At 38.9% G+C, this 21,542-nt stretch overlaps 1 protein-coding gene across 1 annotated transcript in view; it reads left to right on the top strand.

Moving 5' to 3' along the window:
* Positions 1–21,542, top strand: part of UVRAG (UV radiation resistance associated) — a 97,879-nt gene that overhangs the window by 22,860 nt on the left and 53,477 nt on the right. The window contains exons 4-7 of the mRNA XM_068930738.1: positions 43–204; positions 1,478–1,552; positions 6,474–6,559; positions 19,755–19,860. Of these exons, the coding sequence (XP_068786839.1) occupies positions 43–204; positions 1,478–1,552; positions 6,474–6,559; positions 19,755–19,860 (429 nt within the window). The remainder of the gene's footprint in view (positions 1–42; positions 205–1,477; positions 1,553–6,473; positions 6,560–19,754; positions 19,861–21,542) is intronic.

Below are 21,542 nucleotides of genomic sequence, written 5' to 3'. Positions count from 1 at the left end.
AGCTTGTTTGAGTTGTCTTTATCCCTCTTTGAATACCAACAGAATCCGACATGGAGGAGCTTGGACTTCGGAATAATGCCTGATCGTCTTGATACGTCTGTCTCGTGTTTTGTTGTGAGGATCTGGGGAGGCAAGAAGGAGCACTATCAGCTTTTGATAGAATGGAAAGTTAATCTAGATGGATTAAAATACTTGGGCCAGCAGGTAATGTGCAAACAGACTTTCTCAGCTTTTGGACTGAGGAAACTAGAAATATGACTGAACAGAAATATGGGATGCTAAGAGAGGAAATGAGCACATCTCAAGTCAGTATTTTAACATTTGCAGAGATTCATGCACAGAGCTTTAAATCTTGACTATCTGGATTTTTGAAGTGGGCATTATTGACTAAGCCTCTCAAATAGTAGTTATCACTCAGTGCTTTAAATTGCAGTGCCTTGATTTAAGGAAATAGTAGTATGATTGTGACTATAGGTGGATGAATTAAATCATAATGTTCATGTATAATATAGTTCTAATTACTTCTCATAGTAATGACTCCCCATCAAAAATCTTCAGTCTAAGAAGTTTGCTGTGCAAGATCCAGAAGTTTGTTTTAATTCTGTTTTTACGTCTTACTAGTAGCTTTGAAATAAGTGACAAGTGAAGTTTGCTGTATTGTGGAGCTTATAGTAAAAGTTGATGCAGAAGAAGCCTGTATCACAAATACTAAAAATGCCAAAAAGTACTGTACCTTTTGAATTAACAGGCTGCTATAGTTCCGGTGGGCAGTCTTGGATTGCTGAATTGATACAATCTGTTTAGATTAGACCACATTCTGTTTCTTATTTTAAAATAAATTTAGTGGTTTTAAATTGGGATATCCCAAAAAAAAGTTGGAAAAGAATAAAAGCTCTATAAGGCATGACTGCTGTAGCTTCACAAAATGTAGCGTTTTAATATTCTGTTTGTTTTTATGGAATGGAAGAAGTGATTTTCTTTTAAAAAAAATCTCTGCAGCAAACTTAGTTGAAATAATTTTTTTTTTTTACTTTAATAACAGTATATTAGCTGTAATACTAAAAACTAGTTTTGTTATAACCACAAAAGCCTGCAGTTGAGCATCATTTTAGGGAAGGTCTTGTAAAAACTAATTTCTCAGAGGCTGATCTCTGATTAGTTTCCTGCTCTCTTAGTTGTGTTTGACAGCTAGAAATAAAACAATAGGAAAGGTGGTCTGGCCAGTATATTGTTTTTCATTTGATATTTGTTTTTTTCAAAGTAAAATGGCTGAGCATATTCAGTAACTGTTTTTAAAGCTGTGAAGCAAATGCATTTTCTATGTTTAAATTCAGTTTTCTCAAGTTTCATGTACTTTAGAATTATAGAAACTGAAGAGCTGCATTTGACTATCCAATAGAGCAACTTATGCTTAAATGCAGTGTACAGTCGTCATAAAGTGGCCTGAAAAATGGTTTATTTTCTGCTCTTCTTGCAGATACATGCAAGAAACCCAAATGAGATTATTTTTGGTCTCAATGATGGCTATTACGGAGCTTCATTTGAACAGAAGGTAAGGATATTTCATATTTGTCCTAGCTTGTTAGTACTGACAAGCTGAAATTCAACTTCTGAATACAAATTTTCACACTTGGGTGCTTAGAACATGTAAATGCTTAATTTTGAGAAGTAGTATTATCTATCGTGTCAAAAAAGTATTCATCCCATCCCTGCTGGATGGACATCTGAGCTATTCATGGAGGATTTAAAGTACAATGTTTTAAAGCCAAAAAGAATCGGATTACGGAAAATAATCCTTACATGATTGTTCTCTGAGGCAGGCCCTTCATTCAAACTTAAAACATCTTGAAAATTATGTGGCTATTGATATTCACTTTCATGGCAAATATAAAAGCATGTTAAGTGGTGGTTATCAATCTTAAAACAGAATGTATGGTTTCTAAGTGATAAGTCATTTACTTGCTCTGTGTTTTAACTGTTTCACCCCATGTATTTTCTAAGGGCTCCACTGTAACGTTTGTTTATCTAATCAGTACTGTGACTGCAACTAAATTAACTATATAGCAATGCTCATTACTACATAGATGTTAAAAAAGTTTAAACTTATTAACAGTAAATGGCACAGCTGACAATCTTTGTCCCAAATTGCTGTAGGTACTACAGTGCTATAGACAGGTTGTGTAAGGAGCACCTGGAGCTGGCTGGAGAGAAAATGACCCCTGACAACTAGCTACTTCCTGTTCAGTAGCCCCAGCCAGCACAAGTCCAGTCTCACAGGGATTTGAATTGAGGCAGTGACTTTATAATCTACAGTGTGGGTAACTATATGTATATGGGAAGCAGCCCAGCAAGTGACAAGGTGACAGTGTATGTAAAGCTGGTGTGTATACAGTCTCATAGAACAGCAAGTTAATATATGAACATAGCTCCACACATGACAGCGGAAACATATCTCCTGGGTTCTTTAGTGGCTTTAAGAGCTACATCTCCTTGCCAGACTCTTCTGGCTACATGTAGACCTCCAAACTGTGTTCAATATTTAGGTGGTTATACTCCCAGTTCTAAGGGGTTTGGTACACAACACACTCTACTTCCTGGTGCTGTTAATTCAGTTCTGCTGAAGGAGGATACTGTTCCAGGTTTTCACGATTTCAGAAGAAATAGTTTGGGCCAGAATTCAAAGATGGTAATGCTATTCCTTTTCCTGATCCTTTGTATTGTCAGGAATTGCTCTCTAACTGTCGTGGTTTAAAAGTACATCTTGGTTTTGATTGTTATATATGCTCTGTAGAAAAGTTGCAAATACAGTCCCAGCCTATGCAGAGCGCAAATCTCCTTTACCCTTCCCTATAACTTCTGCATTTTATTAGTGGGGAAACTAAAGGTTTATGGCTCTAAAATGTCTCTGTCATTAACCAAGATCACTCACAAGCTAAAATAAGAGAATTATTGAAAACTGAGTAAAGTGTTCTGGAGACATTTCATGGACTCAGAGTATCAAAACACTGTCCAGATATACCTCTGACCATTACTTGATCCATCTGGAATTAAATGCATGTTGCCCATTTTCTATCCTGTGGGCTTATATTGAGAGAGGTGGAAGTCTGAAAGCAATTGTAGCAGAATAAACTGAAATAGAACAGGGGCATTAAGCACTGTCACAAGCTTTTTGTGATTAAAACTGTAGATTTAGTAGTTAAATGGATGTATTCCTGATTGTCAAACAGCAAGAGCAACATACTCATATATGGACATTGTAATTGCTAAAACTGTTTATTTCAAAATTTATACAACTAGAAATGTGCAGGTGCACTGTGTGATGTACTGGATTTGCGCTTTTAGAATCTTAAGGGCTGTTTTCATTTAAGGAAACCTCCAGAATACATGTTTGTGCTTTTTTTAAAAAAACAAAAAAAAACAAAAAACAAACTTGCTTTCTAGCAGGCTTCTGTCCTATAAAGGAGCAATGTGAAAAAATTCTAGCACCAATACTGATGGAGAAATTATAGGTAGGCCAGTCAATTTTATTATAACAGCCTTCACAAAATACGAATTGTATCCAGACCCTCTTTGTTGTTTTTAATGTCATCAACTGACTTTTATGTCACTGACTTTATATAAGACTTTTTCTTTTCCCACTAGATGTGGGAATACCCCACATTCTATGTCCTTGGAGATATATAGATATTTTGCCTTGTTCTTCCATCTCTTCTGTCCAGCTGCAGTTTAGCTGTTCACAGAATCACAGGATGATTGAAGTTGGAGGAGACCTCTGGAGATCATCTACTCCACGTCCTCTGCTCACACAGGGTCACCTAGAGGATGTTGTCCAGGATTGTGTCTAGATGAGTTGTGAATATCTCCAAGGAAGGAGACTCCACAGCTTCTTTGGGCAACCTGCTCCAGTGCTCAGTCACCCTCACAGTGTGAAGGAAAAAACAACTAAACAAAAATAAACATTTTTTTTTTTCAGAGGGAATTTCCTATATTTCAGTTTGCCTATTAACTCTTGTCCTGTCACTGGGCACCACGGAGAAAGGTCTAGGAGTGTGGCTTTGTCTTTCCCCCTCCCTTCAGATGTTTATACACGTTAGTAAGATCCCCCTGAGCCTTTTCTTCCCTAGGCAAAACAATCCCGACTTCCTCGTATGAGAGATGCTTCAGTTCCTTAATAATCTTAGTGCCCCTTCACTGGATTCCCTCCAGTAGGTCCATGTCTCTCTTGTACTGTGGAGCCCAGCCCTGGACCTAGCACTCCAGATGTGGCCTCACCAGGGCTGAGTAGAGGGGAAGGATCACCTCCTTCTACCTGCTGGTGATACTGGTTATCCAAGGAGTAAATGAGCATTTTCCTTGGATAATGTTCTTAGTCAAGTTGATGTTTCCTTGAAGCAATGGATAGTTAGTTGATTGTGAGGAGAAAAAGGTTGGGAAAGAAGATTTCAAAAGCCCTTGCGTGTGTGTTCTGTCCCCTGAAGGGTATTACTGCTTTACTTATAGGTATCTGACAGTGTTCATGTAACTGCTAGAGTTAACAGCTATTTCTTCTGTGAGTGTCCTTGACCGCGTGCAACTTTCACATGTTTGTACCTCCAACTTCTGACCTTGTTCAAGAATTATTTTTGTAAAAAAAAAAAAAAAAAAAAAACTATGCAGCTATTTTGCCAGAAGAACTCAGCAGGATTCTGTTCCCATTATCACAGCCATATCCTCCCTACAGCATGTGACCTCCATCAATGTAGGTGGATTCTTTCCCCACATGCTTGCAGCTAGATCCTGACCGCTTTGCAAAAGCCTCAGTTTATTCCCAACTGCTTTCAAGAAAGACCTTTTTGTGTGCATTCACAAATACATGTGCCCGTGTCTAGTATCTGTAATAAATACTGTGGCAGAGAAGTAGATAGGCCCCTCTTTCAAAGGGCAAACTGTTCTCCAATAAATAAGGTTGGAGCGCTTTCTTTTTGTGTTCTGGCTGTTTTCTCACTGATGGAATAGTTTATATAGACAGTTTGGTGTCTGTCTCTTTGTGCGTTTCCTTTCAACACTAGCATTGCTGGAGAGAGCCTTCTGGTATAATCTGTAGGGAGCCTTGTAGTGCAGTGGGAAAATAAAAGGCTAAAAAATGATACTGCTGTGTGCTTTTTCCCTTTCTGAAACTAGTTATTCTAGGTCACTCCTTTTTCCTCTGAAAAATTAATTTTCTATCCTTCACTTTCTACAGTAAGTTTGTCAAAACAAGACCCTCCTCGTGGTTTACACAGTGATAATGATGGTTGTGCGGTGTCAGTTTTCCACCTTCTTAGTTCATTCATTAGGATTAAGATGTCTGTCTGTGTGGTAGTTTTTTCAAGGGAGGTATGTGTGGATTTCATCATGTAGAATCGGACATCCTGAGAATGACAGTGAGATGCTGAGACACCTGCTGATATCCTCTATTGCAATATGCTGCCTAATGTAGTGTGTAGATCTGATAATTTAGATGGAATCTTATTGTTGCTGGAAAGGAATATTTACTGCATGGCCTGTGACTCATGCAGTTTTGTCACTAAGGGATGTTGAAATGTAACGGTCCATTTCAACATCTATATGGAAACAGCTTGATGAGGCAGGCAAAGGGATTGTTGCACTAATGCCAGAGTAAATCTATATTGCTGCTAGAAGACTGTCTGATCATGTCTACTGTCTGGGGCAAGTTCTTACACCAAAGTAAATGGCTTTTTTCCTGTGATCCATAAAGTTTCTGATAGTACTGCTGAGTCATTTGGCCTACTTAAGATTTGCTTTTTGTCCTGTGAAGCCATGGTTCTGAGAGTTTGTGGCATTTCTAGGAATTTGTGTAACTGTGTCTGATATGGAAAAGTTTGGTATCTGACATTTGCAGCAAAAAAATTGCCGTTGGCCTGTTTTGATGCTTTTTGTGCAGAATGTACACTTGGGTCTCTTAATGCTGCAGGGTTTTGTATAACTTCCTAAAACTTGTTCACATCATTCAAAGCTACAAGATCATTCAAAACACGATTCAAAATTTAGATGCCTGTTAAATGTGTTAAAGCATGGATAAATAATTGAGTTTTATCTGTCTTGTACATCTTGTACGTCTGTGGTCACATTACTGAATGTGAAGTAGATCTGAAGTTGAAGAAAGTCAATACTGCAATTGCATCCTTCGATATTTCTGTGCATAAAATTACTTGCGCAGTAGTGGGTATTACAGTTCAAGAAAACACATGCCAGGTCTTGAACACAGCTAAATATGTTAATGCCACAACATTTTATTGGTCAGCGCTATTGTAGGCCTGACTTGGGCTGCTGCTATTGCCTCTTCTTAAAAACTGTCTCTTCTGCTTACAGCCCATGAACTTGTATCAAGACAGAGTTAAAATGCATTCAATACAAGATCAGAAAGTACATGCTTTTAGTCAAGATGGAAAAATGTGTTGTTTCTTTAGTTAATGTTCTTTCTTTGCCTTTAGGATCACTCGGGTACCTTGAAGAGTAGTCTTCTCCAGGTGGATCAGAACTGTGTTCGTAACTCTTACGATGTCTTCTCTTTGCTTAGGTAAGGTTTTTGAGAATATTCTATGTAGCTATTTTAACTACTTCTGTGTATGCGGAGGTAGCTTTTCCAAATACAAAATATTTCTAGACTGGGATTTGCAAGGAAGACGTTTAAGTAACGTCGATCTACTCCTGGTAGCAAGGAGATGGGACTTGGCCTCTCTTCCTTGATATGCTCTGGACTTCTGCCTCATGGATGCTTGAGCCACTCTAATGTAGAGCTGATTGTGGAGCTTACCCCATGGTTTAACTTGTGAGTGTTGAAACCGTGAAGCTTCGTTATTGGGGAAATTCTGTGGAAAGCCCCTACTCCATTCTCCTCAGCAGAATGAAAACTGGTTTAAATGCATGAGAACAGCAGCTGAAAAACGTTCCCCTGTCAAAACCTAACCTCCCTGAAAGTGATATTCTTACAGTGTCCGAGACTTTTTCATCTAAGACTTTTGTTGAACCGTTGAATTGAACTTAACCTTTTACGTAATCCTTCTTTGGAATCCAGAAAAGTCACCTTGCTTAGTCAGGACCCAGTTACTCCAGTGCCTCTGTGGTGTAAGAAAAACATTGCAATTGCACTTTTGGGAGGTTACTTAGCTCTCTGCCTGTTGGTTATGAAAAACATGAAATGCTAGTAATAAGGGAAGCAAGAAGACCTTTTCTAGAGCTTCTTTAGTTGTGATAGTTTGAGAATGTTAGCTGTGGGAAGTACCATGGAGGTTTTAAACACTGTCAGTGGGTTGGGTTTGAGGAATTTGTGTTAAATGCATTTTACAAGATGTCTTTAAGTTGCTAACTTCAGCTATGTAGTAATAACAGTAGACATGCTACAAAGAAAACTGTTGAAGGAAATGTTTAATATGCTTTCAAAAGTCATTGGAAGAACATGTTTATCAGTTGTTTAAAAAAGAAATGTAATCTAATTCATTTAGTAATCTTGACAGTAGGTGTCACTGTTGCCTGTACGAAGGCTTAGCCCTATGTTTTCTATGCTGAAGAAAGCAGAAAAGTTAACTCTAGGTCACTTATTCAGAAGCCATTATTTTATAAGCTCTCTTAAAGTTTAAATGCATTACTTCTTGATTCTGTGAAACATATTTAGAAGGCAGTCCTTACTTGAAATGTCTGTCGTCTTGCCTCTGGTGGAAAACAACCAGGAGGCATAATACGTGGCTCTGGCTACTTTCAGACACAGTCCGTTAGAAATTAACTTTTATACTACCTAAAACTTTTGCTTGGTACCATTTAACAAAGATTTTGTTTACCAGTCATCCTGATTGCTTTGTTCATGCATCTTGTTTTTTTTTTTTTAATTTTTCAATTTCCTTTGCACTTCTTTGTAGCGTGACGTACATTCCAGAAAAATACTCACTGTTATACCAGCCGGTCATGAACTTGACCGACTGGAGCCCTGTGTAACCCTTTCTAATCTAAGCTGTGGCCCTTCTGAAAGTGTCTGACTGCCTATCATAAAGCTGACAAGAAATGAAGATGTCAGCTTTGATGAAGCTCCTCTTGCTGGATGCTCACCACTGCTGTTTTGAAATCTGATTACTGAAGCCATGCACTTTGCTCAGGCTTGGGAAGGTGAGAGTCCAGGCACCATCTCTTACAGTTTCTAGGTATGCTGTTGGACGGAGATCCTGTTTGGCACTGCCTCTGAGCTGAAACTTGCTGCTTTCTTTTGCTTTGTCCCAGAAGGGGTGAGTTTTTTCCAGTCTTCGGCACCAAGCCTGCTGCTGACTGTATTTGAGTTGACTTTACATGCTCTATCAAGGAATATATACTGCATTGTCTGGTTCCCACAAAAGCTATAAGTTAGAGTTTCTGGCTACACCTATGTGTTTTTTCTTTGTTACCTGTTGCCATCCTAGCTGGAGGTGTTCTTTGGGAACTGAGGCAAGGTCCTCTATGTAGTCCTTTCTCTTCCCTTTTACGTCAACTCAACTTTGGACAGATAAACTTTCACTACCACTGCTTACTCTTGGTTTCTAGCTCAAAAGACTGATGGTAGCTTTTATTTCTTTCTAATAATTCCTGATCTGTTTCTGGCAGGAGCTTTTTTTTCTTGTAACGAGCAGTCTGTGGGTTTGTCACCTCCTCCCGGAGTCCAGAATTGAGTAGCCTGTGGAATCTTCCCAGAGATATTTTTTGTGAGAAAGTTTGACTTATAACCAAAAGAGGGGCATAATTTGAGTTGTAATTCATTTGATAGGGCACTTAGACTGGGAGGAAATGAATTGCTGTCTGCCTGCTTCTGTCCATTGGCTATAAAGAGAATAGGGAAGTGTCTACACTGTAAAAGTTTGCATCTGGTCACATAAATCCCACATTTTGAGGACCCTTTCAGGATATGGTGTTTGTGTTTGCAGTAAAAATTCACAAGCTGCACATGTGGTTTCCTAATGTTATCACAGGAGATTATGAATATGAGGAACAGCTTGTACTGGTTTGATTTTAAATTTCTTGAAGGAAGCAAGTCTTGGTGATGGTGATATCGGCCTGAGTTACACTGGTGGTGCCATGCTGTGTAGCTACTGTGATTTGACTGTACAGCACAAGGATTTAGAGAGCAGGTTCTGTTTTAACTTTCACCTCCTGAAGCTGCAAAATGAGAATTTCTGTGATTGGCTTCAGTCAGCTGCCGAAACTGCTTTTTGGGGAAGGAAAATTATTCTTCCCTCTCCTTCTCCCCCTTCTCCCCCCCCCCCCCCCCCCCCCATGAAGTGAATAGCTAAAACTTGAAGCTTATGAAGAGGCCTTAATGAAAACCATGTGCTTGGCGGCATTTATGTTTATGAAAAAAATCAATTAGGAATGCTAGAGGGTGTGAACAGTAGAAAATTTTTTTTCAGGTGTTAGATTAAAATGGTGCATATGTGCTCAGATGCTTAATCACATGGTTTTACAAGTTAATTAAGTAAGAGGAAAAGTTTCAAGTACCCAGACAGCTTAGTTTTTCATAAAGAAGTTCTCAGCACCTTAACTTGTGAACCTTCTTGTTCTGGGGCAGAGGCAACATCCTCAGGCAAATATTGCACTGCTAATAAGTTGTTCATGCCATATGGAAATGACGAATGTTCTTACAGCCGTTTGTTTTAAAAAGGCTAGCTGACAAAAATTAACCAGCCCAACTGGAAAGCTAAATTTTTGAGGTTTTTCCCTCCCCTTGGCCATATGGTTATATTTCCTGAGAAGAGGTCACTTCAAGGCTTTCTATATATTATGTAGCTGGTAGTAATAGGTTGTACAGTAAAACATTTCACCTTTCACATAGCACACAGGATGGGCCAAATACATCTGAGGTCATGTTCTGGACATGTCTCCGTAATCAGGCTCTCAGCACGTTTGCAGCACTGATGGGAATAGGTTTATATTTAGTATTCTGTTAGTTTCCTATCCTTTCTTTTCTACAAAATTTGAAAAATAGACCTTTCAGTATTGAGTGATATTGTGAAGATGAGATATGCTGGCAATAAAGCCCATTATGTTAAAATTTTATATTTTTGTATTTAGGAACTGAAACAATATGCCTTGTATTGTACAATTGTTTTCTCATAATATTATAACACTTAAACCAATTGGGCCTCTGATATAGCATTTTCACCTCTAAATACATGAGTGCAGGAAGTCCTGCTAAAGTCTGCCTTGGAGACGAGCAGTATATAAGAGCTAATGAAACCTGGCTCTTTGCAGTTTTGCTTCCTACATTCTTCATCTCTCCAGTCACAATCTCTTTCTTTATGATTTAACCATTGCTTTAGCAGCTGTCATGGCATGTTTGTGCTATTTGATTAGCCAACATAAACTGATAATGTTTTGGTTGTATTTTTGCTTAGATTTAAAAAAAAACAAACTGATATTGATACAATTTCAGTACTGGAGATGCTAGTAAGAGAGTAACACCAAGAAGTTATCATAACGTTACTAGTCCTACCTATCCTAGGTAAAGTTGATTTTTTTAAAATAATACGGCTAGGTATTAAAGTGCTTCCACTGCTGCTACCACATGTGAATCTGATCCAGTAGTATAGTCTTGAAAACTAGAGCAGCTCCAGAGAACACACAGGGCATGCTTTTATTGAAGAAAACCAGTCCTTACAGTTCTAATGACAAGCAAATAAATATGATTTTAGTGTCCTGAACAGGTAAACGTGACTTTTGTAACCAGATGATGAAATTAAGCGACCAATTGTCCTTATATTTCACTTCATAGCAATGATGGCCCAGGTTGCGTTTTTGTGACTTTAAATGGCCTAAAATGGGCAAGAACAAGACACTGCTGTGAAGAGGACCAGGGCTGAATTTCTGAACTAGTGACTAATTATTGCATTTTAGGTTAAGGGCTCAGAAAAACTTGTATGAGCCATGTTTTTCTTGAAATGAATCAATTGCGCCTTTAACAATATTACAGAATCACGGGATAGCTGAGGTTGAAAAGGGCACCATATAAAATCACTGCTTTATTTAACTTTACTTATGCCAGGAAAGAACTTTGTAACGACTGTTTCCTGTACATTCAAATGCTTCCATCTTTAGGAGCAGTTTTAATTAACAAGTAGCAGCTTTATGTAAGTTAATCTCGGAAACTAATAATGAAGAGGAAAAACTAAGTGGTCAGTATAAGCATTCCCTCCCCCCCCCCCCCCCCCAATTATTTATTGAAGTTGGTAGCTGTATTTCAGTCCTCAGCTAAAAAATGTCCTCTAGATGGAGAATAGAAGTGATAGATGTCAGTGATATGGAGAACAGAAAAGAGTGAGATGAGTGGTATGAGTGAGATGTCCAAATGGTCCTGTTACAGCTGAGGTTGTACTGATGCAATTTAACATAGCAATGCAAATAATGCAGTATGTCCTGCCTCTTGTTAAGGGAAATGAGATATTTTAAAATATGTGCTAACAGCTTTGGTTTCTAGCTTTTTCCTTTGCTGTCTGTTCCTCAGAGAAGGATCCCAAGTCACGTACCTGACCAAGACCTCGTTCAATGTTGTATTATGGATATTTATGTAGCCCTGTTCCTGCTGCAGCTTGAGATGGTGGCATATGCATGGCAGGAAGAGGCTGTCCTTCAACTAGCCTAATACTCTTCCTGTGTCTTGTCCTAGCTTTTCTTGTGACTATCTATCTTAATGACCAAACTGTTAGCTCATATTGCAGACTTGCAGATCTTAGTGTTGTTATTGCTGCTGCCATCACTCTCTCCCAGCAGATGTGGGAATATAATATGCCAAGTGTGGAATGCATAGGGTTCCTCTTAGCCTGACCTGTGTTCCCAAATCCGTAAATTCTTCAGTTAAAACTTCCCTTTGCTCACGATAAGTGTGGCTCTTTTTCTGTGATGACCAGATTTGCTGTTTCTAACTAGGAAAGACTTTCACCTGGAAGACTTTCCTTGCTGCCCTGGCAGCCAAGACAAGACAAGTATCTCCTTGGCTTTGGATGTGAAAACCCAGGGGGCCTAAGGCCAGTATAAATAAATATGAACTGTAATCTGACCTCATGAGTGCTCTTGTGTACTTCAATAAGCAGTACTAAAATGACTGAACAGTATACAAAGCGTGATCTGTCTTGGCCTAAAGTCACGGGGCTTGGAATTTTGGGGTAGTGTATTCCTGGGAAGTAGCGAATGCAGATGGAAACTGGGATTTGAATTTTTCACGAGGCTCCTTGGGAGTTTTGAGCTGTAGGATCAGACTTTTGGACAAATTTATTCCCAGGCATTTTAATCTTATGATGGAAGATCATAAAGCAATCTTATGATGGCTTTATGGAAACTGAGGCAAATCAGTCATCAGAAGAGTCAATTTCCAAGCATCACTTTGGCCATAGTTGGTAGAAGAGAGCACAGGTCATAGTAAGTTGACACAGTCCATGAAGCATAAGAGGTCTTCTGTATACTGAAGTGCAAGGTTGGTAGTCTTCCTCTCTTGCTGGTCTTATCTTCAGCTTTCCCAATATCCACCGTGTGGAACGAAGCAGCTGTGTAGTAGCAGATTTTTAGTGTGAGTGCAGCAGGGAGGTTGCTAACTTTTGATCAGTTTCAAAACGCTGTTTGGGAGAGACACTTACACAGAGCTGGGCAGCACTTTAAAAGTAGCTTTATTCTGTTGCTTTATTTGTGACAGCAATCAAAAGACTGTATCAATGAAGTGATGTTCTGTTTTGGATTGCATTAGAAATCATAACTCGATCCTCATCCTTGCTGTAACCTGATTACAGTAGATGAAAAACAGCATGTCACTTGCCTAAAACCAATTTCTAACAGATACCTGGAAGTGTTTAAAAAGCAGGATTTTGAGAGGAATTACACTGGGACACTTTTCACTGTCTTTGATTTTTGTCCTGGGTATGATCATAGTAATTCTAGAACAGTGCTACTAGTTGCTATATCTTTTGGCCTGGGCAAAAATTTCAGTCATGTCTCAAAAATATCTAAGAGCATCAGAGAAAGTCAGTGTTGCATTTGGACTGAGAAGGAATAGAGTGGATTAAAGATTTCTCATCAGGAGAATGGTGTGGGGGGGTGTTTTTTTGTTTGGTTGTCTCTCTTTTTTATTAAAGAGCGGGTGTATGTGGGAAGTGATCTCTCTGTATGCACCTATGATTGAGGAGCTGCAGGATACTCACACAAAGTTAGGACTGCCTCCTTTGCCTTTTGCTTGTCTGGTGCTAGGTCTCTGTTCTCCCATTCTACAACTGTGAATTACAACTAGTCCTCTTGGAAGGACGTTTTGATTTGGGTTCGGAGTTGGGCTCCAGGAAAAAGTGCAGCTGCAGTTTGAAAAAATGAGTTACCCAAATAGATGAGTGTTTTCCCCCCCTTCTTCCTCTAGTGGGTAAGACCTGTACTCAGGTGTCGCAAACAGCTTATCAGTCATGTGGACTGCAAATAGAAGAACACGATTAACTTGACAGCAGCTGTTTCCCTTTTTGGGTGGAGCCTGAAATCCTATCAGCTTGAATTTGTGCATTTCTTTTCAGTTATGCAGTGAACTGCATCCTTAGCTTCACTCACTGCTTCAGGACAAGAATTAAAACATATATTAAGATTTGTTGGTAGGCTGCTTGGCAGCAAAAGGCCATCAGAATCTACCAGCGTCCCTGTTCTGCTTCTGGTAGAAGTTGTCTTTATGTATTTATGCCCACAGGAAATTTTATTTTTATATGTAATTTGCCTTCCTGCTATACAAAACATCTCAGATGTGATCCTGTTTGTTTGCACTGGCAAGGGTTTCTGTAACAGCAAATCTATGAACACTAGTGTAAAGAACAAAAATAAACATAATTCATATTTGCAGTAAATATTTGTTCTTTGAATAAAAGTCAAGCTGTAAGTCTATCCAGCCCTGGGGGCAAATCTGTTTTGTGGTTTTTTCTTTTTGGTTTTAAGAAGAAGACGCATCAGGATTTGTGATCCCATTTCTGTAGGGGAGGAAGGAAAAAAAAAAAACTCTTCATGCTTCATTTTAAGACTTTCTGCTCTTCTCGCCATGCCCCATGCGTTTCTGAGGTGATCTGTATACTAGCTAACTCCTTTAAATGATCCTCTGAGTTGAGGCCAGGACATCCCCTGCTGCTAGTCTGATAGACATATTTTTCCTTTTTTCCACAGGGTGCAAATAGCTCGAAGCATCCACTCTTGCAGTGTCCACATGGATTTGATTATTCAGAAACTTGTTCATTCAAGTCTTGCACACTGATCACAATTTAAAACTGTTTGAAAAGAGGAGAGAAGGTATCCATGCCTCAACAGCATTGTCTTGTGCGACTTCCCTAAGTTTCCACAAGAGTCAGTGCTGTAATACCACAAGTGAGCAAGTCAGGAGACTTGTATTTTATTCTGCGCTCACTCCCTAGTGTCTTTTCTTGCTCTCCATCTGCTTTGACAAATTGTAGGAATAAGTTTCTGAAGAAATGGAAGAAGGGAGTATATGATCATAAATCAGAAATAATCTTTCTTGTGGGAAAGTGGATGTAGCAGGTGATGGTTAAAGGGGCTATGTAAAATACATGCGTCTTAAAACTGGCTGGCACTTTCCATCTACTCTCTGGGCTGAAATAAAGTGTGCATTGAGTTTTCTGTATTTAATAGGAAAGTCTTGGATTTTTTTTAATAATAGGATTGGGTATTGTACTTTCAGGAGCCTACATCTCTTTTACTGCCAGAAAAGGTCTGTTCTATTTTCTAAATCCCTGGTAGTAATCCTCAGTTTAAATTTAGGCTCGCTAATATTGTTCTGGCGAATATGACCATAGGCACTTATTTTTCTTGTGGGAAGTAGCTGTAGCATGTTACTGCTGTAATTAATTGATGTATTTACGGCTTAAAGTTTTGTTCATGAAAAATCCAGATGTGTCTATTAGAAACAAATAGATATTTGGAATACATGATAGAACTACATAGTTGTTTGTCAAATGTCTAATAAAGTTGAGATTTTATCATTAATATAAATGTAAGCATATGTTAGCTTAATAGGCACAACTGTGACTACACTCCAGCTTTCAGTTGCTTTACTACATGAAGTATTTAGCATAATCTGTCGCAGATGGCGCCTATTATTATTAGTTTTAAAGATGGCAGCCTGGAAAGTACTTACTGAATAAAGTAGATCACTGGGATAATTCATGATCAAGAGAGGACATCTTTGTTTCAGGATACTGTAGTGCCTCTTAAAGGAAGGCAGGTTAATTGAACCTTCATATGTTAATTGCAAGCTGAAAGAGAGCAAATGTGTTGTTACAGCCGGTTCCTGAGTTGTAAAGCCAAGATATTTCAGACTATTGCACTCCACAGCCTTTGAGAAGTTTGAAAGAACGCTTGATCTTGCAAACCAGATGAGGAGGTTATTGTTAAGAAGTCGTGTAATGATGAAGTCCGAAACTTGGCACCTCTTTTTTCAAATCCGTACCTGTGTGTGTTTGATAACAAAAACAAGTCCAATTGTAAAGATGCATGAAGGTACAAAATTACTCAACTTTTTCTTGGCCAAAAAGTTTTTTTTCTTGTGTGCTAGAATTGTGTCAAATCTTAACAGCCAAGGTAGAAAGTCATTGCGGGGGGGGGGATTTCAGTTCAGACTTAGTCCTTCCTACTGGTTAGAAGGAAATTCCCAAATAGTTCCTGAGTTGCTGAGATGTGGGCTAGCAAGTGAAGAGGAGAGGGATGCTGAATTTCTGCCTGCAGGTTCTTGATAGATCATTGGGATGAAGCTTTTTTGGTCCTGGATTACAGTGTTTGGCTAAAGTTTTTGTATATATCCCATTGCCTTTCAAACTTCCTTTGGAAGGGAGGGTGTTTTGTTACCTCTTAGTCTCCCTCATCTCCAAAAGCAAGTGATCTGAGGATGGAGGTGGGACAATAGCTTCACAGAGCTGCACCTCCAAAGTATTATAAGAGGCCGCCTTCTGTAAAGAGTTTGAATCTCTGCTTTGGTTTTTCAGTGCTTTCCCAGGCAGCAGTGTAGAACTCACCTGATCTTGGACAATTGCACAGCAGCTCTTTGGGGGCTCAAGCAACAGCAGTAAATCTTGCCACAGTTATGTTCATTTTACACTAATGCTGGCTGACAATGGCTATTAGCTGCTGCAGCGACGCTAGAACGGCCTGCAGACGCTGCATGACGACACTATTGGCTCAGCTGTCTCTTTAAAAAGTCTTAAGTTTCTGCTGTAATTGTCTTGGCTTTCCTTACTGCTGAAGGAAATTTGGTAGCAGGCCAATGGCCTCTTGAAGCTGTGAATTAGCTGTAAAAGTGCTCTGTAAGTGCTAATTTTAATTATTTAAAAAAAAAAAAACTTGAACGGTGTAAGAAGAATCCTGTGTTGGCTGATAGCATGTAGATTATGCCATCGGTTGACTCATAATTGTCAATTACTAAACTGAGGCGGATTGTACTGAAAGCACAAATTGTGCTAACTTTAGGCTGTAGCTTTGGACTTGCGTTCAGACTAGCAATGGAAACGGTATGCAGTCAATTAGCATTGAAACTTGTATCCGTTAATTGTATCCAAACTTTAATCCAAGTTTGCAGCCTAAATTTGCTGATCTCCATTCATTGGTGTAATCATAATGGATTCCACTGAAGTCTGTCTTGTGCAAGCAGAAGTGATGCACAGAATTTCCACACGGATGTTCTTGGGGTTTAGTTTGTTTCCTTTGGATGTCCAAAGGCTGCCAGGAGGGTACAGTGGGGGCTCTTAGCGTAGGGGAGGGAAATTTTTGTTGACAGTTGCTACTTTTGTGACAGGATGTCCCGAAATTTTTAACTTTGGAAAGCTTAACTTCAGGTGTGACATGACCTTACTCTTACCGTTTTAAAGTTCTCGGGACAACAGTTAACCTACTGGGGTTACAAGAATGAAGACTTGTTGATACTGGGTGACTCGATGTAAATGGCACTACCGTTTGGCATGACAAGAGCCTTGTTTAACTGTAGCCTTTTTCTACACTGCAGGGAATGACTGGATGATATTTCTTAACGAAAACATTCTTGATTATTGCATTATACTATGTAACAGTGTCTAGGAATATACCTTTAGAGAGCTATATTCATCACATTGAAGAAATATCTTCAGGCATGTCCTAATTTAAGAAGAACTTCTCAATAGATGTCTGTACCTTATGCTAGGGCATGGGTAGAAGTACTTGAACTTGTTATAACGTTTGTTGTAGGTTGTTAGCTGAGTATTGATCAAATCACTGTGAGGAACTTGCCTAACAACCCTGTAATGATTATATCAATTATGTAAATACTCTTTCACTGGGAAAACACTTTTGACCATTTTTTTCACTTTTTTTTTTTTTTTTGCTACTGCAGTGGCATGTCTCGAAGACTTTACCGAGCCTCTTCCTTAATCACTTAAAAGGCTAAATAAAGAATACTCTTCCAGTACAAAATTAGATGAAGGGGAAAGAAAGAATTTCACTGTTATTAGTCTTTCCCTGTAAGTCTTAGCTATTTGAGCTTTGAGTTAGACTTTGTCTGGAAAAAAAAATGTTCCAGACCTTCGGGAAAGAGCAAGCTGGAAACTACTGAAACTTAAGAGCCTGCTCTATGATGTGACAGCAGAGCTTTCAGTGATGTTCAGGAAGGTGGTAAACCTTGACTCTGACCTTTGTACTGTAGGTTACATTACTGAAAACCTTGAGAGGCGTTCCTGAGGGTGGGAGGTGTTAGATGTAGTTCTCAGTCGGACATCAGCATTTTCGTGAGGTCTTGCTGCTCCAGAGGGGATGTGAGATCGAGCCCTTGGGTAACTCAGTAGTGTTGGCCTCAGCAGTCCTTTTTTGCTGTAACAGCCAGCAGAGCCATGCTGCTTGATTTAGATGGTTGTGGTTTTTTTCTCTTCATTTTTTTTAAAGCTATTTCTGGATGTACTTTAGTGTGCTAAGCTGCAGAAAGTTTCGGAAACCTCTTACAAGTAATAAGAATTTTGGACCGGTTCAAGGAAAGACGTGGAAAGAAATTTTGAAGGCCTCAAATGACTTGAAATGGTGGAGTGACAAGTCTGCATTGCTATGAGCAGTCTGAGGACCTGTAAAGAAACTGAAGGAACCATTTGGTATAATTTGAAACAAGAACTTATTACAGAGAATGGGAAGTAAAAGGAGTACAGGAGAAGCAATAGTGCCAAGGAGCTAAAGGGTATCTGTTCTAAGTTATAAACTCAAGGTGAATGCATTTAGAAAAGTCCTAAATGATAATGATCTTGCTTAATATTCCTAGTATTAGTTTTTCTCTATCCATATACTAGCTCGTCTTGCTTTATTGGCTTGATGGGCTGGATGGTTTAAGTACTCGTCTCATGCTGGTTGCAGTGTGAGACTAATAGGTAATATGCGTGCCATTGGGCAGAGATGGGATGCTGAAAGGGGATAATATGAGAAGGAATAAAGCTTTGTTGCTACTCGTACATGAAGCATGATGCCTGGTTATCTTCTAGCTGCATGCAGAACACTTAAAATTTTAAATAGCAGTACTTCCATTACTTGGATAAAGCTGGAAGAGACTAGGCAGTGTGAAAGGAAGGAGCTGAGCAACCTCTTCTGTATGCTGTAATGCTTTGGTCCTTGGTTCTTAGCAAATTCTTAGCCTTGCTTTTAGTAACCGTTTCTATGCAGCGACAGAGATGGGAGATTTTAATTTTGGCTGACAGAAATAGTCATTGAAATGTACTCAGAGGCTTGGTCTGCTACGTAGATGTTTGCCCAGCAAAACACACTTTTCATGCAATAGGTTATCCGCTGACCCCTTCTTGCTGTTCTGACTAGACCTTCAGTTGAGTTAAATACTTACTCTAGTAGCAAAGCTGCCTGAAGAATGTTCTTATGAAAGGAGAAGCCATTAACAATTAAGAAACTGTGAATGGAAAAGTACACCTGTGTTTGCATGCCTTGAAAGCCATATTCTACATCTTCGGATCGCTTCCTTTTCCTGCAAATGATACATTAAGTTCTAGGTTCCACTGCAGTACTCATTAGTCCTAAGATATACATTAATGCTTTTCCAGAGGTGCATTGCCATTGTTGTCCTCTGGGTATCTTTTTTTCTGATAAATATAGTGACTACTCAGTTCGTTCTTCACCCTAAAGTCAAACTAGGTGCTCATAAATGCATAATCATTTTCTTTTCCCTACTCAAAACCTGATTTAATTAAGTAGTTTATCATTTCATTTCGGAGGGGACCATAGCATATTTGGAAATACTAAAGGTGGTTCATGCTCTTGGCGAGAATGGCTGTTATGTTATGTTATCTAAAAGATTCCTGCTTTTTAGTTTATTTTTATTTATTTTATTTTATTTTTGATTGTCTATTTTTTTTTGTTAGTAGTGCTCACTGTAACTGCCGTGTATTTATCCTTATGTCTTGATGTTATCAACCCTGCTGCAACTTACTAGGTATTACGTGGGAACCCTATAATTACCCACAATCTCACCTGCAGCTCTGCATCTTTGGCCTCTAATGAATTTAGTGGATGAAAAGGACATCTGGTACTTGACAAAATTTAGACTTCCTGCTTCACTTTGGATCCTTATTTATGAGCTGTGCAATTGATGATTCCACTTTGTTTCATTTCAAAGAAGATGCTGATAAGCTGAATTCATGCTACCTCTGCTGTTTTTGAGGAAACTGGCACGTTCGTGATTAGGATGCAAGTGGGGAATCTTAGTACAGTTATAATCTGTCTTCTCCTTGCAGGCTTCACAGAGCCCAGTGTGCAATTAAACAGACTCAGGTAACTGTTCAGAAAATAGGAAGGGAGATTGAAGAAAAGCTGAGATGTACATCTACAAGCAACGAACTGGTAGGTTTGTTATGTAAAACTTTATTCTACAGGCTTTCTGAAGTGTATAGTTGGTATGTCTTGGCCAAAAGCTTGCCTTTTTTTAAAACTTTGATTTAACCCTACCATTTTGAGTGGGAACTTACCTGAGAAGTGCAACATAATGGATTTTAGATTTATGTATATTCCTGAGAAAAATTAATCAATTGCTTATCCTATTTTAGCATTATTTTGTAAATTGCTTTTATGCTATAAAAGCATAGGCATTGCATAATGAATGAAAGATTTTATTGGGAAAGACCAACTTTTAATGATTTGGATTAATCCAAAAGAGAACCTATGATGGATTTTATGGGGAGTGTCTACTAGCTGTATCTTCTTGTATCCTACTCCTCTTGGGAGAGTGGGATTCATGTAAAAGCTTTCACTGAAGTGACACATTCATTTTAAATATTATGTTAGATCTTGCAATGGCTTTTTACGTTTAGTGTTCTACCTGTCTTGCTCCTCCTCTCCTGCCCTCCCCATCCCCAAAAGAACACAAACACAAAAAATACAGTGGCAGTAGTCTCCTCACAGAAGAGCTGAGCTTAATTCAAAGCAATGAGTTGACAGGGCTGAACTGCTCGTGTGACTTCGTATAGAAGCTTATATTGGCACCCACTGGCATGCATCTGGTGCCTTGCTTAGTAAACGGCAAGCTGCTTGTTGATGTGGACGTATCTTACTACTATAAGGTGGATTCTGGGTTGAGAGTACTTGTCTGATTCCCTGAAGTTTCGAACAGAGTTAAGGGATTGACAAAATCGGAAAAATTAGAGTTCGCTTACCAACACCAGTCACAAGGTTGTCTTGTAGACGAAGTCAGCTCCCTTAAGGGGCAGTTTAAGATCTCATTTGAGTGATTCCAGCCTGGAGTTTATTTGACCTTTGCTGATTTCGTTGTTGTCAAAAGGTATTTAACTGTCTCTTCTCACAATTATAATTTTCCTTCTCCCTCCAAGTGAAGGGTTTCCTTTATGAATATGCATAGGCAAAACTATATGAAGAATCCAAAGTGACAGATCACACCTGTGATGCAACTTCTTGATAAAATCCTCTGTGGTATAAAGAAATGCTCACCTACTTTTCTGTTCCTTTCTTTAGTAGTGGAAACTCTTGTTGGGCTACCATGCCTCTTCATAAGTGTGTGAACTGTAGTTTCATGCCCTAATACTGAGTCATGTTTCCTGCTGTAATCTCGAACCAGAATGCTGAACGTACATGTATAATCGAAGCAAATATGAAGTGGAGGGAAAAGTTCAGCAAAAGCTGACTTTTCTTCACGCACCTAGTGTTGAAGTAAAATTATCTCTGTTAGCTGCTTGAAAAAGTGAAAGCTTAACAGAGTTACACGAAGAGACAATGTCTGGTAGTACTTGCACCAGGCTTGCTTGCAAGTATATCTGATTGATGCCCCTTCAGGTTTTGAATTATCAGAGGCATGACTGGACTGAATGGATGTAATTTCTTATCCATTTTGAATTTATATTCAGTTACTCTCAATAAATATCTGGAAAACGAGGTATGTGTTCCTTCCTTTAAAAAAAAAAAAAAAGAAAAGAAAAAACCCTATAATTGAAGAAAATTCTACTGCATTACACATGTGGCAGCACAATTTCTTAATGAAGAAAATGCATCAGAGAACAAAGCTGCTACTTTTT

The sequence above is a fragment of the Struthio camelus genome, chromosome 1 (genome assembly GCF_040807025.1).
Source record: "Struthio camelus isolate bStrCam1 chromosome 1, bStrCam1.hap1, whole genome shotgun sequence".
NCBI classification, from domain to species: Eukaryota; Metazoa; Chordata; class Aves; order Struthioniformes; family Struthionidae; genus Struthio; species Struthio camelus.
Note: the sequence above shows the minus strand (reverse complement) of the source record. Positions and strands in the feature narration are given on the sequence as shown.